Genomic DNA, 23276 nt, shown 5'->3' with positions numbered 1-23276 from the left:
CCTTTCAATCTTCTACAAATCTTAGTCGAAGAACTAAAACTCACAGCTTACCTCTTAAGGTCATGGTGATACTGAAGCTTGTGCACAACAGAGCTGCGATCAGTCAAGGTCTTTCCTTGGGTAAATTTACTTTACAAGGACGTACTGTCTTCATTCCTGTAAAGTAGTTCTTAGAAAAGAAAATAACACTGTGTTTTGGTACTAATAAGAAAAATACTGTAGGAATTTAGGTGACAGATCTGCTAATCATTTTCTGACTGAACTATTAAAATTAACTTATTTTGTCCTTATACGTTGAATTGTATGCTTGTTAGCAGAATTATAATTTTCCTGCACATTCTGCTGATTTTTCTGAGCACCTACTATGAGACTGCCGGACATAATTAATATATGATAATTGTAATTATTAATACATTTTTGCATTCAATTAAGTCAGATTTAATGATATTATTTTCAGTAAGATTCTTATACGAAATGGTTATTATAAAAAGTGTTGATCTTTTTTTCAGTATACTACAATCAATGCAACACATCTTATATGACTATCAATCTATGCAGGTGCCATGTATCAAAAGAGGAATGAAAAGATGTAAGTTATAATTCCATTTTATTTTTCAGTATTACGCAACATTAGAAGTATAAATATCTGTTTTAATATACAACATCTATGACATCCATAGAGCTCTTCCTTGGGCAAAATACAAAACACAAAAACACTTTTTTTATTGCACATGTTCTAAAAGACAAACCATCAGAAGCGAGTTCATCTAATACTAAGTTTTGCACATATGAAGAAAAACGAAAAAAAAAAAAAAAATGAAAAGACACGCAGACCTGACCGATGAAAAGACATTGATTTACTGCACAATCAAGTGTTCTTATTTAAACATCCTGGTGGCGAAATATCTCACACACACTACTATAAACAACATTATCTGTGACACATAGAACATAGATTTTGGCAAATCAACAATATACAAAATATACATCCATGATGCTTTGTAAACAAACATTGAATGTGCTTCAAGGACTTTTAATGTCAGTCACGGGGAAAGAAAACGTGTAGGAGAAAGAGAGGGGGGAAATATACAAGTTTTTTAATTGTTCCAAATAAAATTCAGTGATTAATTTTAATTCTAACGTCAGGTAGGGGGAATTTATTAAACACTTTCAGTTCCACTTTCACTCTTCGTCTCAACCTTTGAACTGAATATTGGCAAAGCGTTAAGGTGCGTTTGTTCTCTTGTAATACAGCGATACATTTCACAATATCTAATGAGAGTAAACATCAGATACTTTTAACATTAAAATCTCTGCAATCAACCTCACCTGTTTCGGTTCCACTCTTAGGGCACAGTTCACCTTTTATAGAAACTACTGTATATTCTGTGTCATATTTAGATTTAGCAGTGTTTTGCCATGTGACTAGTTGACATTAGAGTATATCCAATAGACAAGCTTATTGTTTTGACATAGCCAGCACTACAGGGCTAATTCTGCATTACATACTTAGTGTCCTAGGCTACTTTCCGTTTGTCCTTTAGGGTTTGCGATTTAAAAAAGGCATCTACAGTATAGAAATACGTGTTTTTCATATGTGTGTGTGTGTGTGTGTTTGTATGTGTGTGAGTAAGTAAATTGCATTAAAGTGAATGCGGATATATGACAGCCTATACGTATAGTACCAAGTATTTGCACATTAACATCAAATGTTGTGGACACGAACTATATGCTACGCAAATAATCAGGATTCCTCTTTAGAAAATCTTGACCCAGGTGAAGCTTTAAGCTATAGCATTTGCTCGTTATGAACAGATTCAAAAAACTCACACAACACTTAGACCAAAAACCCTGATTTCAGACCTTATCTTAGCAAAATGACTGATGTTGTATCACTCCGCAAAGACATGGACATTTACTGCAGTCGAAGCCAAAAGCCTTTTGAAATCTACTGTAATATTTTTAACATGTGCGGACTGGCTGGTTCATCTCATCCATCAAAACACAGTATTTCATATTTTTACAAAGTCATCACTCGGCAAACCGTTAAGTCAAATAAATCCTCAACATGAAAAGACTTTCTTGGGAAAATGCTGACAGCCCTCCCCCCTCACAGTTTTTGTAATTTAATGCTACATTTAGAAATAGCCCAAGTTACCCCGTCATGCCTTTTAGCTCTGTCCATGTCTCTCTTGCTCTCTCTCTTCAAGTTCAAAACATGTGAAAGGTCTTAAAGAAGACTTTTTGACTTTTGACTTGACGCGACACCACAGCAGTAGTTTACTTTAGACAAGCAGGAACATCATACTCTAATATCGAGTGTTCAAACTGAAATAAATGACACAGCAAAACAAATCTATACATATAATACAAACGACAATAAGCCCCATGAATCCCAAGTTTTTACAGTGTGGTCATATTTACACCCTATTGCATAATAATCAACAAATAATATATACAGAATGTCAGAGGAATGTGAATTAAACACCACACCTTACTAAGAACAAGCAAGTTGTTTTTATTTCTCATTATTCTAAGGCCCCTTAACTAAATTTAGGATTCTCTAGAACTGTTAGAAGATTCCAATTTTTTTTTAGTTTTAGGTGAAAAGGACACAAGACAAATTCAGTCGGTGTACCAATGCACAAATCCCAACATAAGAAAAACAACAATAAACAATCGGATAATTCTGAATAGAAACGACCGTGATGCACCTGCTAAATTGCCCATAGAAATCGTGTGGTCTACTGCATTTAAAAGACTTGGACATGAGGGTCGCCAGAGTCTTGGGAGTGCAATTGAAAAATCATTTATGGCACTGACTCTACTACAGTACTTTACGACCCTTTATAAGGCTACTCCCCATCGCCCCCTGACATTTTGATTGCACAAAAGCTTTCTGCCTTGGACAGAAAAAACAACAACATTCACTTGACGTAAAAGTAAAAAAAAAAAAAAAAAATACAGGAAATTATCAGCAAATGATTTGCCTACATTCAGACCTAGAAACATATGTCATCGTATTTAACGCAACACACACAAACCCAACACACACACACCCTACCTCTCTTATAGCATGTAACAGCTTTCCCGGTCCTTAAAGGCGGAGTCAGCAATTCTGGAGAATGCTTGTTGACAAAAAACACTTTTTGTCTAAATCAGTGAATATCTCCTCACGATCCGTGACCTGTCCGTACCGTGTGTGTGCTGGAAAAAAATTATGGTGTAAATACACACCTAGGCTCTGTAAACTGGTATGTAAACAAAGAGGGCCCACCGTAGCTAGCAACATGCCCATTTACAGAGCTTAGGCTGTGTATTAACACTGGATTGTACTTTTTTTTTTATTAAACAAGCATTCTCCAGAATCACTGACTCAACCTTAAAAAAAAAGAAGAAAAAAAGAAGGCATGATGATGTTTGCACAAAGTATTTCTAACATTTTATTACACGTGGATTCTGTGAAGCTGCTATTTTCACATCTCCGGCTTCATTTCTTGTTGCTAGCGCTACGCGGAGACTCCTTCTGCTGCTGCTGCTGCTTGCCCTTGCCACTGTCTTTGTCTGCAGTGTCTCTCAGAGCCGAGGGAGACGCCCGAGAAGCGTCTTTTTTAGTGTTTTTCTGGACAGATGTCGTGACCTCTTGGACGGCTTCTTTTCTCTTCCTCTCGGGCTGCTCTTTCTTGCTAGAGGGCGACTGTCTGTCAGCTGTGGTGATTCTGATATCTGGGCCCCTGTATGTGTCCGCTTTGAGTGATTCAGACTTGGGGCTTTCCTTGGGGCTGGAGATCCGACCTGAAATTGCTCCGCTGATTGGGGAATTGGATTCTTTTTTGGCCGCCATTTTGGACATTACCGGTGGTGGAGGAGGTGTATCAGGCTTGGAGGGAGAATCTGACGGAGAAGATACTTGTTTTGGTTTGGAGTCGAGATGGTTTTTAACAACTTGGGCTTGACTCTTGGGCGAGGTGTCTTTACGTTTGGCGTCAAAACTTTGTTTAATAAGCGGCATAGGAGCTCCAGTGGTCTTCAGGCTTGACGATGAAGGGACGGTTTTAGGAGAAAGAGATTTTGGCTTCGAATCTGTGTTTTCTTTATGAGCTGAGGGCGCTACAAAGCTTCTGGGCTGGCTGTCTCTTTGCTTCACATCAACAAGAGCGCTAGATTGTGTCAGTTGAACCGATTCCTCCCTCTTTGCAGCCCCCGCGGGTGCACACGAGGCCTCTTTCCGTTTAGAGTCGTGGCTTGAAAGTTGAACGTTTGAAGATTCTTTAGACAGATCCCTCTGTTTTGAATGTGGACTGCCCTTGAGCACTGGGACGTGAGGGGTAGGAGCTGTTACACTGTTCCATTTCCCTTCAAGTATTTTAGACTCCTTCACAGTGGCGTGTGCTACAGGTTGTGGGTCAGGCTTTGATTTATTACCTCTGGGATTCCAAGCGTTTTCAATTGCATTCGGCGAAGCAGAACATTTCTGTTTTACTGTGGGGAGAGCAGCGTTCTCTCTCACACTGATAGTGGGTTCTTTTTTCGAGGTGCAGTTCTCTGAATCGGTTGATTGGTGTTTTTCCGCTTTTTCAGCCTGACAGCTTCTAGATAGCTGCTCTAAATCTTTCACATTGTTGGTCTTGGGCGATACGTGCTCGTCGCTTTTCTGCAGTGCCACGCTACTCTTCTCTACTGCACCAACAGACACAGTTTTGTCTGTCTTTTTATTCACGGCCTGTGCTACTTCTGGGACATTTTCCAACGCGGTGACCGAGTTTCCTGCGGTAGAAATGTCTCTCTTCTGCTCCACTTTTTGGTTGGCGTCGACTTTTGCTACTGTGACACGTGTATTTATTATTTCCTTCTTAGCATCTGAACTGCCTGCATCGACGCCCACAACTCCCACAGCTGATCTGTTCGCTTGCACACCGTCCTTACTGACAGATCTTTCCGGACAAACTTGGCCTTGTGATTTTAAGCTGAGGAAGGCTTGATCTCCGTGTACAGAAGCAGCGGTCGGTGATGTTGTTATAGACACCAGCTGCGGTGGCTGTGTATTGGAGGAGCAGATGTCGGGCTGTTTTGAGAGCACATTCTCTGGAACCAGTTCACACGTCTGGGAGTTGTTGCTGAGCGCGCTCACCTTAGAAGCGGAGGAGGTCATGTTTGAGTTGTGTGACTGTGCGCTGGTAGCTGCTGCCGGCTGTGTTGTTTTTTTCTCACAGCTCGGAAACGCCTGACCTGCTGTATCCAAGCCACAGTTTATATTCTGGTTCAGTGACACAGGTAATGGCTCGCTGGCAACCGGAGACGCTGCAGTTTTAATGTTTACCTCAAGCCTAGTAGGAGTCAAAGGGAGCACTGTCTGAGAGCTGTCAGCGTTCTGTGATGTAGTGTGCTGCTGTGTGACTTCCACTTCGTCCTCTTGATCTTCGTTGCTGACTTCCCGTATCGAGGGCGTCTTTCCACACGAGGAGAAGTGAGAGCTGTGTCGGTGAGTGAGAGACGGAGACGCTTTTAAGACCACCGTCCTGTTCTCTTGTATCGCCTCCATTTTGCCGCTTTGAGCCTTCAAAGAATCACTAAGTTTATCCTGCGTTTTCTCACCACTCTGACTGATGATTTTCACCTCAGCAGCTGTGGCATTCGACTGTTCTTTGGAGGCCACAAAGCTATTTAGAGGCGGAAAAATTTGTTCAGGGCTTGGAGAACACGTCAGGGGGCTCTTGGGTTTGTCTGTGTTTTTCATTTGTGGTATAGTTATCTGTCTTTCAATAGTCGGGCTTTGGAGCCAAATTGTAGGGCTCACACACACAGTTTCGCTTGTGTTGTCCGCCATCTTGGATAAACAAGTGTCTGTTTTGGAGACTCTGGGCCCGGATAGAAGACCGATATCCAGAGTGCCCTCTAGTGGTCTCAAAGAGGAAACATGGCGTCCTTCCAGTTTATATTCAGATGATGTTTTTCGAAGAGGAGATTCCACAGAAGACGAAATGAGTTGCAGTTTTTCCACAGCGCTCTCTCCTCTGCCAGTGAAAAGCTTAGGCGGGGCAAGACATTCAGGGCTTGAGTGAACGCCTTTAATGTGCTCGTGAGACATGGCCGTGTCTAACTGGAGGCTCTTGGATCGGGTGGAGCCAAAATGGAGGCTGTCGTGGATGCCAGAAGAACACCGACAGATACAGTCTTCTCTGTCTTCAAAGGAAAGCCTTTTCCTGGTGAAGTCAATGTTGGGAGCTTTGAAGTCCAGTCTTTCTGGTTTGATAGTGTCTTTACCCTGTCTGGAGTGCTGCCATTCTGGGTGATTGGAGCAGAGAGCCGACCTGAGACCTTCACCTTCACTGCTGCTGCTAGACGTGTCAGCAATAGTTTCAGATACGCGCGTGGAGAGTTTCTTATACAGCACGTCTTTTAGGGCTGCACTTGCAGCTTTGGCCTCCAGGGGGACAGGGGAACTTTCCTCCCTTTCATCGCCACACGAGTCAGATTCAGGAAAGGCGTCTTGCTTCTGAAGAGACTCTCTCCGTTCAGACCAATCCTGCCTCTTTACCACCATTTTGGATTTCAGCTTCTCCTTGTCCAGATCTTCCAAAGACTCCTGTCGGCCCACCTTGCGACCGACCGGCCTCTTTAAACAGCCCTGCTCCACTGGTCGTACTCTTGTTATTACTGGTGGTTCACAAACAGTTTCCTCCACAAAGGTGTTGTAATCTTGTAGTTCATCATCTTGGACCTCCTCTTGGGTCACTTCCAGGCTGTGTTTCCTGGGACAAAGATGCTTCTTATCTCCCGAATAAGATGGTGACAGCTTTTCCTCAGTCTGGACACGTTTCAGAAGGGGAGAGCGGGGTGGTTCGGCACTTTTAGGGCGCACAATATGCCGTACGATGGTGGGCGGGGAGTGGATCTTGGTCGGGAAGGCTTGTGCAGATTTGGAAATGGAGACAGAGTGACAACTGCTGAGAAGGGGAGAGGGTGAGCGCTGAGGGGAGGTTGGTTGAGGGGTAGGGGAAGGTGTACGGGCCAATGGGGAAAGAGGGATGCTTCCGACGGACTTGCGGCGCCCCTGACGGAGGCGTTGGCCCGGTAGTTTGGGGCCCAGGCCGTGCAGCGTGCTGGGCCGGATGTGACCCGAGCCGGCGGGGGAGTTTGGAGCGCTGGAGCTGGGAGAGCTGCTCTGGGATGAGTTGCCTCCTGGAAGAACAAAAAAAACAAACAGATATGAGTAAAATGAAATTAAAATGGCAGAAGAGCATTATGGCCATGGAGTGACAACAAATATGAGGAGGATGTTTTTTTTATTATGCACTTTGAGAAATAAATTGCGATGTCGAAAATAAAGACGAAATAAAATAACTCGCAAAATGTTATTAAAACACAAACGATGCATCTTTGTGTTCTTCGTAAGGCAGAAAATGGGCTAAAACCTCATTTTAAGTTACTAGTCGAGTTTAGACGTCCTGTAAAGTCCAATAACATTGTTCTCAATGTGCAGCGGACTGCCAGAGGCCAGTGCAGTCCAGTTATTAGTGGAGCTTAGAGGACATCTGGGTTCGGTTAAAAATGAGGTTGTTGCAAAGTTGCATCGTTTGTGTTTTTATAAAGTTCCAATCTGTCAAAATCTTGACAACTTTCTCGCAGTCTATAATTGTCAAGTTTATTCTTGACATTTCCTCTTTATTTTCTCAGTGCATAATAAAATAAAAAAGGAAAAAAAAATCCTCCCTTCATTTTTTCTCTCTTTCATGACTCTTCTGCAGAAAACAAACACTGACGATTTATGAATTTATGAATTTATGAATGATTCTATCATTAGATAAAATCTCCACCTGACTGTGTGAAGTCTGGTGTGTGGCGTGGGGCGGTGGCGGTGGGTGAACGGGGGGACAGACTGTGGTTGGGGGATCCGGGGAGACTCTCACCAGAGGACAGAGAATGGTTCAGAGAGGAAAAGCTGCGGCTGGTGTGGAGCAGAGGGGACGGCTGCATCGCAAAACGCCTGAACAGGGAGCGCCGCCTGCGCAGAAAAAGCCAAGAGAAAGACAAAGAAAAAAACTCATGTTAAATCCCTGCTTTTAAAATACTTTTACAAACAATACAGGTGCATGTACAAATAAATGTAATATCATGGAAACGTCCCTTCAAAAAGTAAACCTTTCATATATTCTAGATTAATTACACAGAGTGAAATATGTCAGGACTTTTTTAATTTAGATGATTATGGCGTACAGCTCAGAAAAATACAGTATCTCAAAACATTAGAGTATTACATGAAACCAATAAAAAAAGTTTGTTTACTTTAGATTCATTTCACATATATTAATGTTTCCTTTTTTCAAAAGAGAAGTATTTTTTTTTAAATAAATTTGTGTTTCTGCATTAGATTAGTACCTCTCTGGTGTCTTCTCCTTCTTGGGCTTTTTGGAGCATCGGACCATCTTGCTCCGGTAACTGTTCCTCCGCGCTGGGCCAGTTTTTATTGAAGTGTTTTCAAACGGGGTGGTGGAGATGGCCACTTTGCTACCACTCTGCAAACGAAGGGATACCTCTTTTTAAGTCGAGACACTTTAGGCAAAAACATGTTTTTTTTCAAGCAATGGTCAATTTTGATATTTTTGTCTAACGGCGAAGATAAAGACAGTTCTCAGTGTACCTTAAGCAGCAGCTCCACCACCTCAGTGTGAACCAGACCGTGAACTGCTTCTCCGTTCACATGAGTGATGAGGTCACCGGCTTTGAGTCCGGCTTTATGTGCCGGCCCTACGTCTTCTACGTTCTGATCAACACACACACACACACACACACACACACACACACACACACACACACACACACACACACACACACACACACACACACACACACACACACACACACACACACACACACACACACACACACACACACACACACACACACACACACACACACACACACACACACACACACACACACACACACACACACACACACACAATAGACATTTATCATCTTCATCTCTCTTTCTTTATAGGCCTGTAGACGTTTAATGGTGCTTTCACAGTTGGACTTTTTTTTTTTTAATGAGATAAAACACGTCATTAATAAAGACTGAAACTGGAGAAAGTATCATGAATTGTGACAGACGGTTTTTGAGCCAAAGAAATTAAGAAAAAGCAACAAACACGTTACACAGTGTGTTAATATACCAACATATGTACTACAGGCTGATCTACTCCTTACCCAGACCATGTGGTAGACAGTGTAGATGTCACTGTCACATGCGTAGACTCTTATGGCCCTCAGCGTGAAGCCAAACTTCTTCCCCGAGCTGTGGATGATGACGGGCTGCCGCTGGCCGCTCGCACAGAGTGGGACGTCCCGGCTGGGAGAGGAGTCTCTGGAGGAAGGGTCCGACGAGAGGGAGTACGGAGACAGGGGGCTGGCCAGCGGAGAAACACCCAAGATATCTGCAAAACAAATTGATCAATCAACATCTTATTCAAACGCTCTTTCAGGGTTCAACATAAAAAAAAAATCCCGAACTGGCCCACTTGGCCAGTAGATTAGCATATATTGGCCTTAAAAACAAACTTAAAAGTCTTAAAATCTATTCTGAAATGAAATGGAAGACACTGGAGAGAGTAAAGAATGGGGGTAATGTGTTCACGCTGAAAATGAAGAGATAATCCCCCCCTGAGCAGCACACTCCTTTATTTAATCAATCAGACTTTGGACTTGCCCCTCGAGTCAATACTGATCTGTTGTTGCTATGACGCTCATGACTCTGGTTCATTCTGCTCCTGCTGTGGGTGAAACTAATAGGATTTTCTCTCTCTCCAAAGCAGTGGAGACCTCTTGCTCTTGCCCTGCCGGCTAGCTTTCCTAGTTAGCGGTTGGTAGTCGGCTATTTGCCCAATGCGACTCTGTAAAATGGAACTCACAGCGGGTGTCATGCTGGGCCAATTTCGCACCGATCTACAGTCCGCTTTCATCTCTTTCACATTATTTGCTCAGAGTCGGTGGCTCTAAATTGTAATTCTTGACACGTTATTGCTCTGACACACTTCTGACCTTCAACAAAGTGGCTGGGCGGCTCAGTCGGTGACACCACTGACTTCATTGTGTGATTCAGTGAATATAACCTCACGATCTGCTACCTGTCTTTACTGTCTAGGCTGACACAAAATGTGGTTTTAATACACAGCCTCGGGTTCTGTAAACTGGTATGAAAACAAAGCCCACCGTAGCTAGCAACATGCCTGTTTACAGAGCCTAGGCTGAACTGGATTTTTTTTCCACAGCGCACACTGTACGGACAGCTAGCGGATCGTGAGGAGATAATCACAGATTTTGACAAAAAGTGATTTTGACAACAGACATTCTCCAGGATTTGCTAACTGAGCACGGCTGAGTCAATCTATACATTTCTTCCTACATATCAATAATCATAATAGTGTTAACTTTATTTATATAGCACCCATAGTAGTAGCCTATGTCAAGGTGTGTTCTTCTTCTTGGACTTACCCCCAGGGATCATGAGGGACAGGGCTCCAGTAGAGACAGACTTTGGGACTTTGGCCACGGTTACGGTCTTCTCCGCAGCGCTCTCAGGCTTGAGAGAGGTACTGTGATTCACCGGGTCAACAGAGGTGTGACTGGGGCCGTCCGGGCTCAACACACCCTCCCCTCTGGGCGTCAACTGGTCCAGATGTTCTGAGAAACTCCCTGATAATTAGAAAAATATGAGCAAAGAGTGAGGCACACACGTATGGTGAACAAATGCTGGTTATTTTCTTTCCTTAGCTAGTGAAGGAACACTTGATTAAGACCTTTTAAATATATCCATTAAAGATATAACTATTACATTCTTAAAACAATTGTCTGGAATTATGGCAAATAGGCTTGTTTGATTTATTGCGAAGAGTTAGATGAGGCGATTGATTCTACTCTCATATCCATCTGTTAAATATTAAGATACCGGCGCCAGTAGACAGTGAGCTAACCTTAGCAAAAAGATTTGAGAAAAAACTACAGTAGCAAAGCTCTTGTCAAAAGTGTAAAAAAAAAAGTTGACATAATACAGTGAAAAATATAAAACCGATAAAAACTATATTAAAAAAACAGAACAAAAAAGGGATGTCTAGGATACTTTTTGTGTATGGAAATGCAGAGCGTTTTGTTTGTGAGATTCTGTCTTTTCATCATTTTCACAAACAACTTATTGATTTTTTTAAATGAAAACAAAGCCCATGTGTTGTATAGCTTATACAGCTGCTTTATGCTGCTGTATCCTATGAGCGAGTAGCCTCTGTATTTTGGTACCAGAGAGTGTGGCTCCGCTGTGTGTGCTGCCTGGAGTGGTGACGTCATGCTCGTCCTGCAGCAGCTCGCTAGTGGAGAAGGAGATCTTACTGGGGTCGCCTATGCCTGACGTCTCATCTCCCTCGCTCTCTGCTGAGATGGCAAACTTTGGGAGCAGGTTGTTGGGACGAGGGCCGGGATTCACACTGTCTGTGTCTGTGGAGTGGGACAGTGACGGCCTGGATGGAGAAAGAAAAAAATTGTTATGAAGCCAGTTGTTTGAATGAAAGGTGCAGTGTGTAATAGAGTACTTTGGTGTTGTCTAGTGGTGAGAGTTATAGATTGCGACACTCCCTTGCTAACCCTTTACTTTTCGGACAATTTCCAGAAGCTATAGTGGATTTCAAGGACAAGGAGCTAGTAACGCAAGATGGCTGTGCTACGGAAGAGAAATGGTGGTGCAACATGGTGGCGTTCCCCGCTCATATCTAGATGCAAAAGGCTACAACCTTATTAAACGTTTTGGATTATACTTCTTAGGATTCTGCTGTTTTGCAGTAAGGTTTATGTTTTGCAACATACATTCCAGTTGTGTACAAAGAAAGATTATTGCAATCCACTGGAACAATTGCTTCAGCTTTAAACCTCTAATTCCACTGTGTAACAACTTACATTCTTTCTAGAAATATACAAAGTTCCAATCATCTCACAAACCCCTAAGATTAATTTTGTGAACCTTTGGAGGGGCCCAACCCCTACGTTTGGAACCAATGGACTATACTGTATATCTAACCCAACCTTATATAAAGTACAACAAATAAAAGCTGCTTACACACTGCTTTAGTATTGATCCAATCATGTCACATATGAAGATATATCACGCACAGTGGAATTTCTGCTAACAAATATTTTTACTTAAGTACATTGTTTTGATTTAACCTAAACCTTTGTACAATATATTTATACTTTGACCTATTTAAATTATTGTAATACTAGTTCCTCCAGTTAATGGAATGCAAATCCAAATTGTGCAATTTTTTTAGAACCAGCAGTAGGCTGGACATAAAGGATATGACCAAAAAGGATTTATATTTTTTGCCTGCAAGAAAACAAGTCTTGTGTTTAATATGATATTTCAAATTTGAGCATTATGGACTGAACAACATATTTAATATCGGCTATATTATGTACTATGTTCATTATGTGCAGGCGTTTAAAGGTGCTACAAGGAACTTTTAAATATATAACAGTCTCATTTTCCACTGATGATCAAACAAAGCGCTTTTTTCAAAAAGGGGTTGCAAGAATGAACACAAACTGAAGTTCTTCGGAGCACCTTAATTAATTTATAATCTGGATTCAAAGATGGAGGAAATCAAAGCATACATTTCAGTGAAGTCTGGCGTCCAGCTGAGGGAGTCCACAGTCAGGGGGCTCTCACTCTTCTTGCCCTCCGTCTCTCCCTTCTCCTCCAGGTGCCCGCGGGACAAATCCAGGCTGCTGTAAACCTGACAAGCACCCACAAACCATGGGTCACTTCACGTCACATGTAGGCTTTATCTTGGATGTCTAAAAACACACACTGTTAGTTCAGATTGAGCTACAAAGCTTGGTCAAAAGGTGGAGCTCTTGTTATTCTTGTTACCAGTCAGTGAATATCTCCTCAAAATCTACTACCTTTGAAGTACTGGCAGTGCGCTGAAAAAAAATCCAGTGTTAATCTATGGTGGACCCCTTTGTTTACATACCAGTTTACAGAGACTAGGCTGTGCATTAAGACTGGATATTTTTCTACGAACACACAGTATGGACAGGTGGCAGATGGTGAGGAGATATTATCTGATTTTGATAAAAAGTGATTTTGACAACAAGCTTCCTCCAGGATCGCTGAATTCACCTTTAATAAATGTAAAGTATTCTGTAAATATAGCAAGTTAATGTAATTAATCATTATATGCTTACATCTATACACCAGGGGGTTATTGGCATTAACAAATAGGAGACTACTGTGTTAATGCAAACTTCATAATGTGTTACAAAAAAAATCGGTCCGCTACTTTTTGAGATGCTGAAATGCTATGTTTTGATGTGTGAGGGGAGCATACTGCAATGCAGCACAACAATGACTCCCAGCTTGTATGACTGTATTGTGTATTGTGCTCCACTTAACCTAAAAAACAATCTGATTTGCAAGCGGAAAATATATGCAAAGCCGAGACCTTCGTATAATACTGTAGGGGTAAAACGGAGAGCGGCGCGGAGACACACATTTCCATATGAAATACAGATACAGCTCTTGTGTTGTTTCCCATGAGAAAAGCAGCAGGATTGGGTAAGAGCAGCAACTCATTTAAATTACAGACACGTTTCGCCGTAATGATGATTCCTATGAGTTAAGGACACACCTTAATAATAATAATAATACATTTTATTTGTCGGTGCCCTTTCATGACACCTTACAAAACAGTAATAAAGGCAAAACTAGATTAAAAAGTAGATTCAAGGTCACTACCGGTAGTTAGAAATACTTTAAATAGAGCAAATCAGGGCGGACAGGGTGGAAGTTTTACCTTGGAGAATCTGTGGGAACACGAGGAGAACTGCCTAAGCTCCACGTTGAAATCTTCGTCATTTGTATCTTCTTCCTCTGTCTCTAGGTGGTGGTATCTGTCAGAGCGAGCTGGGGATGAGAGAGAGGTTCACAGATTTATGGAAATCCATTTTTTTTTTTCATCTAAGCTTATATGGATGTTTATCTGCTGCGGGGAGAAAAATGTATTAAAAGACTTAAAAAAAATAATAATATTAAAAAAAGTAATATTTTTATTTAATACAAATTTTAAAATAAATACAACATAAAAAAATAAAATCATAAAAAAAATATATATAAATATTAAAAAAAGAATGCATTGACAATAGAGAGAAGTTCGAGTAAAATTGTTGCCCCTCTTGTTTTCCAGTCATTTTTAATGTGTTAAAAAACTTACTGTCAAAGTAACTGGTGTCGTCTTCAGACTCCAGCTGAGGAATGAATTCGGCCTTCTGCCTCAGCAAACTGTTCCAGTCCAGGTTACTGAAGAACTGATGCTGCTTCACTTCAGCGGCTCCACCTAAAGAAAGAATACAGATGAATAACTAGTTTGAATACAATTTTCAGGGCAAATGTAGATATTGCTTGTGGTATAAATACATACATGAAACACTTTGCAGGGACAATGAGTGGTTAAGTCAGACACACTGGGACTAAAGGAATGTTTAAATTAGGATTTGCTTTCTGCTACAAACTGGTATCTTGACCATAAATTTTGCATTACAATTTCCTGGCATTGATCTCTGGTGGAATTGACGTGGAAATGTCGTACCATTGACGGAGCCTCCGAGTGAAAACAACCAGCAAAGCGCCAGATATATAAGTTCAAGACGCAATGTTATGATGAAATAAACAAGTAAAAACATGTCCCAATTTTGTGCCTACTGCATTCTAACTACACACCTTTTCTGGACTGCTATCGTATGTAGAACAGAAAAAGGAAATACTATGCAATTTGGAACGCAGGGTTTGTCCCAGGTCGTAGCCACATTTACAGTCCATAGATTTAGAGCCCTACACACCCTTAGCACCCGATCATGCATGGAACTAGATTCATGGACATTGCATTGATCAAAGGGAAGGGGTGAGGAGGCCACAGGATAAACTGCTCTCCTGCTGGATGACCTCAATTTCTTCCGCTGGTGACTCGGAATAATGAGCGGGGTGCTGAGGTGGCACCAACGGTCACTGGAGAATTTATGTTAGCCTGCTGCGCGCTTCTAGTGCTTACCATAGTGCGTATATAAAGGAAAGATCTTAACTGTGTTACAGGATGTGCTATGTTTCTACAATAGACTGTACATAAAATAAGGTTTGTACCTGCGCCCATCCGCTCCAAAGGATTCTGTCGGAGCAGTAAGGTGATGAGTTCCTGGGAGTCAGGGGGCGGGGCGTCCTCTCCCTCAGGCCAGTTGATCTCATCTGGAAACACACAACCAGTTTAATAAAACATATTCCACATACAAGCAGTCAATTAAGCACAACGGCCACTATGTTACTTTGAAGTGTGCAGCACCCATATATGTAATAAATGCAGATAACTAGAATTTTTTTTTATGTTAATAAAGTCAAAAATGTAGTAACTTGCCAATAATGTATTCTTATTATTTTATTTTATTAGTTGTGTATTATTTAGATTAGATTAGAGTTTAGAGATCGACATGAGATCTTGCTTTAATACCTTAAACTTAATGGTGAATACAATTTGACTTAATAAAATGTCTCCTAATTAGACCTACTTAGGATATTGTTGCAAACACTGATGTCTGAAGTGTTCCTTTCAAAACATCTTCACCAGCAAAGTCAGACAGAACAAGGTCTGTTCTAAGGTGCAAGCAACATTTTGAACAAGGCAATTTCCATGTGCTGCAGCATTTAGTGAAAAGCCTCATTCATGGATAAGCAATGAAAAGGGTTAGCCTGTGCCCCGCTGATTGTCTACTCTCTGCACAGTTTGTCCCCCATTTTAATCAAATTTAGGAGGGGAGGGGAGTTATGAATATTTATGTGTACGGCCCGAGGCCACGGTGGCATGCATTCAGTATGTTCAGGCCCCTTTAATTAACAGTCACTCTCACAAGGCTTGGTACTGTGTGTGATTGAGAGCAAACCAAATCAGTCATGGCATGCCATTCATTTCTACAGCGCACATACAGGCTATTATCCCACAGGTCCAAATAATACAATTCATCTGAGACACACCGCTGTCAAGATAAAAGCTTTTGATTCAAAGACCAAGATTTTGCCCGTTCTGCTGTCACCAAAAGGTCAGCAAGCGATAAAACTAACATTGTTAGAATATTCAAACTTCACTTGTGGTCTAAAGTCGAGCAGAATCCACTTACTCCAATCTGTTTTGCTACTCGCCCTTCAGGGAAATCTCAGTTTTCAATATAGTGAGAAATATATCAAGTAATTCCATCTGGTCACTATTAAACGTTAAATAAATACATGATGAGGGTTTGTGATGTTTGCCTGGAATTTGAAACACCAGATGAAAATGTGCTTGGACTCATCTTTTATTTGTTTAATAATAGATACATTAATAAATAAATACTTTAATAAATAAGGACTTTAAGGGTTTTGCAGTTGTATGCAAATGTATTTCTCACTGAAATTTCATTTTATGCACAGACAATTAAACATAACATAATATATATATATATATATATATATATATATATATATATATATATATATATATATATATAACTGATAACTGCTAACTCAAACGTTACTTATAGCTATGTGATCATCAGTTTGATTCTATCAGCTAGTCTAAGATGCTAATATATATATATATATATATATATATATATATATATATATATATATATATATATATATATATATATATATATATATATAAAAAAGTTAGCATCTTAGACTAGCTGATAGAATCAAACTGATGATCACATAGCTATAAGTAACGTTTGAGTAGCAGTTATTGTTTGGCAAAAAATACAACAGATAATAGACCAAATTGTTCTTAATTCATCATCTAAAAAGATGAAAAGGAGGTATAACTCACCACTGATGACTTGTCCGAACAGCTGCTCCGGCGTGTCTCCAAAGAAAGGCACACAGCCCACCAGGAACTCATAGAGGATAATGCCCATTGCCCACCAGTCCACCGGCTTGCCGTAGCCTTGTCTCAGGATCACCTCAGGGGCAATATACTCCGGGGTTCCACACACCTGTACAGGAAAATACAATTAATATTCTAAACATGTTGTGGTTCATGGAAAATGTATTGTAGTGTGTAACCTTTTTATATAAATGAATGTCAGTGACATTTAAGCCATCGCCAAACGAGTTGACACAAAGTTGATCAAGCCTACCAGCTCCACCAAACTTGCTCTATTTCTCCCTATTCCTCAGTATGGCAGCGTTTACATACTGGTGTCGCCCCCCCCCCCCCCAACACTGGTGCAGGGTTGTTGTAATAACTAAGAATTCCTCATGGAGGCGACGTAAGTTACACACTAAAGCTTTATCAACTGTCTGTTGAATAATAAAATACCTGTTTATCAGAGAACTCCCTGGCATCTTTCTCTATGTGTCCCTCGTACAGGTTAGTGGTCATGTTCATCAGCCCAACTTTGGACAAACCGAAATCTGTCAGTTTGATGTGTCCCATAGACGTAACCAGCAAACTGTTAAGGAAGGACGACAAGAGGGGAAAAAATAGTGATAGTTGAAAACTAAAACTCAGATTTTTGTCAGCAAACCTTTTCATTTAGGCAACTTTAAGGTTTCAACCAGTTATTTACAACTGCTTTGAAATTTCTGAGATCTTACTTGTCTGGTTTGAGATCTCGGTGGACGATGCCATAGTTGTGGAGATATTCTAGAGCCAGTACCGTCTCTGCAAAGTACATCCGGGTCATATCTACCGGCAGAGGGCCCATGTTCTTCAAAAGGGTCGCACAGTCTCCACCTACAACCAGCAATGGAGTGATATTACTGACGGGCTTGTAAAAACACACAGTAGACATTGTTCTAGGTATACTGCTTTCAGCTAAAGCACTTAAAAAAAACTTGCTATTACTGACCTTCAACATATTCCATGACCATGCACAGGTGCCGGCGGGTTTCAAAGGAGCAGAACATGGAGACCACAAAAGGGTTTTCAGCAAAGGTGAGGATGTCTCTCTCCACAAAGGCCTGCTGTATCTGATTTCGCAAAATCAGGTTTTGTTTGTTGATCTTCTTCATGGCAAACCGCTGCTTCGTTTCCTTGTGCCGAACCAGATACACAGCGCTGTGGAAAGTAAGAAAAAGTTGTCAAATTTAAAGGTGAATTAAAATCTGCTCTAACATGTCAAATTAGCCCTAAGACACTGAACCCCAATTTGCTCCTGAATGTCCTACACTCACAGTGTATGAGTGCGTTTCTGAATGAGTTAAGTCCATTTATAATTTACGATATTGTTAATTGTTTTTAATGTCTGCTGACAATATAGGAAAAAAAAAACAATCATCAAGATAGACTTTATAGATAAGAAAATGTCAGATAATATGTGATATAATAGGATGGATTTACCCATAGGCACCGTTGCTGATGAGTTTTGTCATCTCAAAGTCCAGTTCACAGGGTTTACGCCGCGACCGCAAGGCTGTGCTGAGGCTGTGAGACTGCGAGGGGAAAGAAGAGAGACAAATACAAAGACAAATCAAAAGCGATAAAATCTGTGCCCTGCTGTTACACCACCTGCAGTAAATAATGGAGTAAATCAATACAATAATCAATTTCTGAGATGCTTACCGAATCATCTGTTTCGGGGGTTTCTGCAATGCCGCTGTCACAGCTGGTCAGTTGAGCAATTTCTACAGTTAAAATAAAAAAATATATTAGGAAAAAAAGAAGCAAGGATGCAGCAGTTTGAAATAGTGGTTAGATTTATAATTTAAAGCAATAGTGCGTAACTTCTGTTGCCAACATGAGGAATTCTGACAAATAACAACAACACTGTCTGTCGGTGCATCTACACAAGGTAAGCATTCCGTGGTAGCGCATGGATTTTATTCCTTCTGCTGTACCTCCAGGTTTAACTAAAAGAAGAATCAACAACTGAAACATTTCTTGGGCTCTTCTTGGAATTTTTCTGAGGTCCTGCACCAGTGCCGGGGGCTGACACCAGTTTGTAAACGCTGCCATACTGAGAAATACAGAGAGAGTTTTGTGGAGCTGATGGGCTTAATCAAGTTTGTGTCAACTCGTTCGGCAATGGCTTGAATGTAATCGTCAATAATTTATGAAAAAGTTACGCACTATAGCTTCAATGTTAAGCCTATGAAAATGTCCCGCAGTGCAGTTTTTAAGATAAATAAACCCAAAATGCTGAGAAAACAGCCGACTTTAGCCTTTATTCGTCCATTAGGTTTGAGGTGCTGACTCCGGGATAATGTGAATTGAAAATAAATGAGGCGGAAATCAGGTTTTTGGCAACACAAACACATCCAACACCAGCTTTGAAAATCTCCGCTCGAGACCAAGAACTGCTCATTATAAACCAACTTGCATCTTTCACGATTGTGTGCGACCAATGCCTCAGTCCATGTGTGTTATTTCACACGGGGGTGTTTTCCGTGTCCCTAGAGGGCCCGCAAACACATTTCCAACTGCTATTTAACATCTGTCCTGCCTTGTAGGTTTTGCTTTAGGCGGACAAGGCGCTGGTGCAAATGCAACACAGAGGAATGAATGGACAGATTTGCTGATGGGCCCGGTCTGTGTAGAGCTGTATAAGGTCCATAGGGAGGCTATTCTTTTCTAATTAGTCATAATGAATGTTGTTTGTTACTAGAATCTGGAGAGACAGAGGGCCATTAGAAGAGACAGTCTGTTCAGCACAGGACATTAGTCAAAGAGTTTTAAGTCTTTTACTTCCCACAACAGCTCAATTATCTCTTTCTTTTACAGCCTCACCACAACAGCTAACCTTGCTTATTTGCTGGTCATATTTATTGTTGAAGATGCAGGAAAAGTAATACTCAGCACCTCACTGTGATTATAAGATTCAGCAAACATTTTCTTATTGTTCTTCTTTACAGAGCCTAAATAATAAGTAAGGGATAATGTATAGCGAACGGGTCACTTGTTAGAAATAAAGGCCGACAAGCTGAAGCAGGAGCCCGACGCGCAGCGTCTCAAATGTCACATGTTATTTCCTTGTGCCATTTGATTGTCTTCAAGAGTGCCAGCAGTTCTACCGAAAGCAGTTTGTTAATGACATAATGTTCTTCCTTCCTGTACCTTCCAGAGGATCTCTGGTGAGCCCCAGTTGGCTGATGATGTAACGAGGGATGTCCGTTTTGATGCCCTGACCCTCTTTAGCATGGCCTTCAGCCGCTTCCAACAGGTGGTAGAACTCTTCCGGGTCAAACTCCTGCACACAGCAGCAGCACAGTTTAGTATAGGCCAGTATGAATGATGTTTAAGAAGACAATGCATGTTTGAATTGAGGTAAAGAAACAAGAAAACCATTGTCTAAGTCTCTGGACTCTGTGTTTATGTGGTTTTAAATTTTGGATCCGACATTTGATGCCTTTCATAAGTCTCAGTGAGCAGTTTGAAATACAGATTGTCTATGGGAATACACTTCTAGACTGCTCTGAAATGTAGTTACACATGTTTAAAGAAAATATAAAATGTTCAGTTTATAATGAAATTTCTGCATTTCTTTGTGGGTATGTGTTCTGAAAAGGGCTTCCTTTCGGTATGTAAGAATAATAGTTACATTACTTAATAATTAACTATCCTGTCAAGTTATAGAGTGAATAAGATAAGATTGATTAAATACTAAATTGATTTGTGACATACTAATGATAACTAGGGTTTACATACAGTGTATTTTAGAGGCAGTTTAGTGATATTAAACGTACCAGACACTCTAGGAGTCGAGCCGGTCGGGCGATGACGATGAGGATTTTCTTCACCAGTTCTCTGATGAAGTTAACCTCATCGCTGTCCGATCTCTCCGTCGACTACACAGCAGCAAACCAGGAAATAAAACAAGGTTTCAGTTATTCACATGTTAAATCATGGACTTCAAAGTTCAAGGTTCAGTTAGACATGGTTCTCCTTAACCCCAGTTCGTGCCTGTCATGTAATTCCATCAGTGGTGGAAAGTAACTAAGTATATTTACTTAAGTACCAATTCTAGGTACTTGTACTTTATTTGAGTATCATCTCGTCATGCTACTACGTACTTTTACTTCACTACACTTGAATTATTTTATCAATTTAGTAACTAGTTACTTTACAAATTATGATTTTATTTTCACACAAAACAAATCAAGACCCTATAAAATTAGTGTTTTCATTACGTCAAAATTCCTGGTTTCATGGTTCAAGCTTCTCAAATGAGTATTTGCTGTTTTTCCTATTAATTATTAAACCTTTCACAAATGGTTTCTTTTTAAAACATTGCAATTTATTGGTGTATTGTGTCACAGTCTTTGAAAAACATCTGTATAATATCTATGTGGTCAGTGCTGACCTCCTGAACGAGCCTCTCCAGCTTGTCCGTGAGCTCACAGAAGTAGCTGGAGGTGATGAGTCCCAGCCGGCTCTTCTCCAGACAGTCCCGGGCCAGCTCAATGATCTGATGGTGGGCAAAGCCGAGCACGCCGTCTGCCAGCGGGAGCACGCTCTCTGGGGAGTTACTGCGGATGATGTCCTGGATACGCTCCTCCATCTGAGCCGTGGCCTGCAGACACAAGGGAAGGGGTTAGTGTGTGACATAATGAATGGACACACATGGCTGTAGCAATACTATTGAGGGTTGTGCGTAGGTTTTGTTTCAACATTAGGGGACACACAATAAGCAGTAAGGCGTGGTGGTCCTTCTCCATAACAATGTTGAGCGTCAAACACTTCATTTTTCGTGAATTTCTAAGCACCGATTTGTGCCTTTTATGAGTCAATTTAAGGTGTAAGTGCCTCCTTAATTAAATCTGAATTCAAGAAAGTCACTGCAAGGGTGGGTGCCTGCACCAACCATGCAATATATGCCTATGGCTGTTGCACAACCATTGTGAAAGCTTACCTTAGGAAAGCGCTCTTTATACACGTGATTCATCATGATAATCTCATGGTCGTAACACGATGGAGATCTTCCAGGGCTGAAAAAAAAAATGAAAAAAATTGTAAGCATTGCCACGTGAAGATAAAGTTGATTAGACAGACAGACAGACAGACAGACAGACAGACAGATACCTGAGACTGCGTGATCGGGGTCGCATGTTGGCGGTGGCTCTGCGGCATTCCTCCCCTGAGATGCTCTCAGTACAGAAGTGTTTGGAGAGGAAGTGCAGCTCGTCGGGCGTCGGCTGGAAGGGCAGCTGGTGCAGCTTCTCCTGTGATGAACAGGATGACTGGAAATGAAACACATATACATTCAACATGAACAGAAAAAGAGATGGACATGTTTTTGGGTTGTGTGGATAAAATATAATGCTAACAGATAAGCTTGAGTTCACAGAGGCTACAGTGGCCTTCAAGGACTACCGCTGCCTCAAGCCTTTCCACAATATCAAATGATGAGGTGAAGATGTATCAAGTTGTTTATTCTATAGTACTTCTTGTTTGTCTTCCAACAGGTGCATTTCCCCAGGATGCCCACTATATATAAAAACGTGTAAGGCCGTTAAGTTGTCCATTCCCTGCTATTGTGGAAACATGGCGGTGCAACATGGCGGCCTCAGTGCCCCTCCTATGTAGATATAGAACCCTCATTCTAAAAAGGTAATAAAAAGAACAACTTTTATTTTCAAGAGATTACACACTAATAAAAAAAAAAGTATGACTATTACATTCCATTTCAACCAAATCTTTTCTAAAATAAAAAAAACGCCAATTCCGTTTACACACTGCCCCTTTAATGCCGGTTGTGTCAGAGTGAACGTGTGCATGTTGCTTACAGAGACGGTGGAGCTGGGCGTGTTGGTTCCATATCCAGAGGAGGGAAGGGAGGCCAACGACCAGCGGCGACCATCGGACCTGCAACACAATCACACACAGAGAATAAGTCACACTGTACTGCTGCATCTATTAATGAACAAATGGATTTACATATACATATCCAGGTCGTTACAATTCTAGTCAGTGAGAACAATTCACAAAACTGTCTTTAGAAACATGACATATGGCAAATTTCCAGATTTGTATTCAAAACATGTAAATTAAAGTTGTAGTCAGCAATTCTGGAGAGAGCAAGTTATCACAATAACTTTGTTAAAATCAGTGAATATCTCTCCAAATCTGCTACCTGTCCGTACCGTGTGTGCACTGAAAAAGTGTTAATACACAGCCTAGGCTCCGTAAACTGGTACATAAACAAAGGGGGCCCACCATATCTAGCAACATGCCCGTTTATAGAGCCTAGGCTGTGGATACCGTAAACAGAGT

At 41.0% G+C, this 23276-nt stretch overlaps 1 protein-coding gene across 1 annotated transcript in view; it reads right to left on the bottom strand.

The window, feature by feature from the left end:
* Window positions 1-629: 629 nt before the first annotated feature.
* Window positions 630-23276, bottom strand: part of mast4 (microtubule associated serine/threonine kinase family member 4) — a 97633-nt gene continuing 74986 nt past the window's right edge. The window contains exons 8-30 of the mRNA XM_080046827.1: window positions 22790-22868; window positions 22086-22243; window positions 21916-21991; window positions 21367-21576; window positions 20750-20851; window positions 20121-20253; window positions 18630-18691; window positions 18408-18499; window positions 17917-18125; window positions 17663-17801; window positions 17385-17517; window positions 16893-17058; window positions 15182-15283; window positions 14259-14381; window positions 13842-13951; window positions 12658-12779; window positions 11293-11510; window positions 10495-10695; window positions 9211-9437; window positions 8642-8764; window positions 8380-8516; window positions 7818-8005; window positions 630-7182 (exon numbers count right to left, since the gene is read on the bottom strand). Coding sequence (XP_079902953.1) covers window positions 3491-7182; window positions 7818-8005; window positions 8380-8516; window positions 8642-8764; window positions 9211-9437; window positions 10495-10695; window positions 11293-11510; window positions 12658-12779; window positions 13842-13951; window positions 14259-14381; window positions 15182-15283; window positions 16893-17058; window positions 17385-17517; window positions 17663-17801; window positions 17917-18125; window positions 18408-18499; window positions 18630-18691; window positions 20121-20253; window positions 20750-20851; window positions 21367-21576; window positions 21916-21991; window positions 22086-22243; window positions 22790-22868 — 6802 coding nt within the window. The 3' untranslated portion in view covers window positions 630-3490. The remainder of the gene's footprint in view (window positions 7183-7817; window positions 8006-8379; window positions 8517-8641; window positions 8765-9210; window positions 9438-10494; window positions 10696-11292; window positions 11511-12657; window positions 12780-13841; window positions 13952-14258; window positions 14382-15181; window positions 15284-16892; window positions 17059-17384; window positions 17518-17662; window positions 17802-17916; window positions 18126-18407; window positions 18500-18629; window positions 18692-20120; window positions 20254-20749; window positions 20852-21366; window positions 21577-21915; window positions 21992-22085; window positions 22244-22789; window positions 22869-23276) is intronic.

Source organism: Ammodytes marinus (genome assembly GCF_949987685.1).
Source record: "Ammodytes marinus genome assembly, chromosome: 18".
Taxonomy (NCBI): domain Eukaryota; kingdom Metazoa; phylum Chordata; class Actinopteri; order Uranoscopiformes; family Ammodytidae; genus Ammodytes; species Ammodytes marinus.
This window is presented reverse-complemented; position numbering and strand designations above follow the sequence as displayed.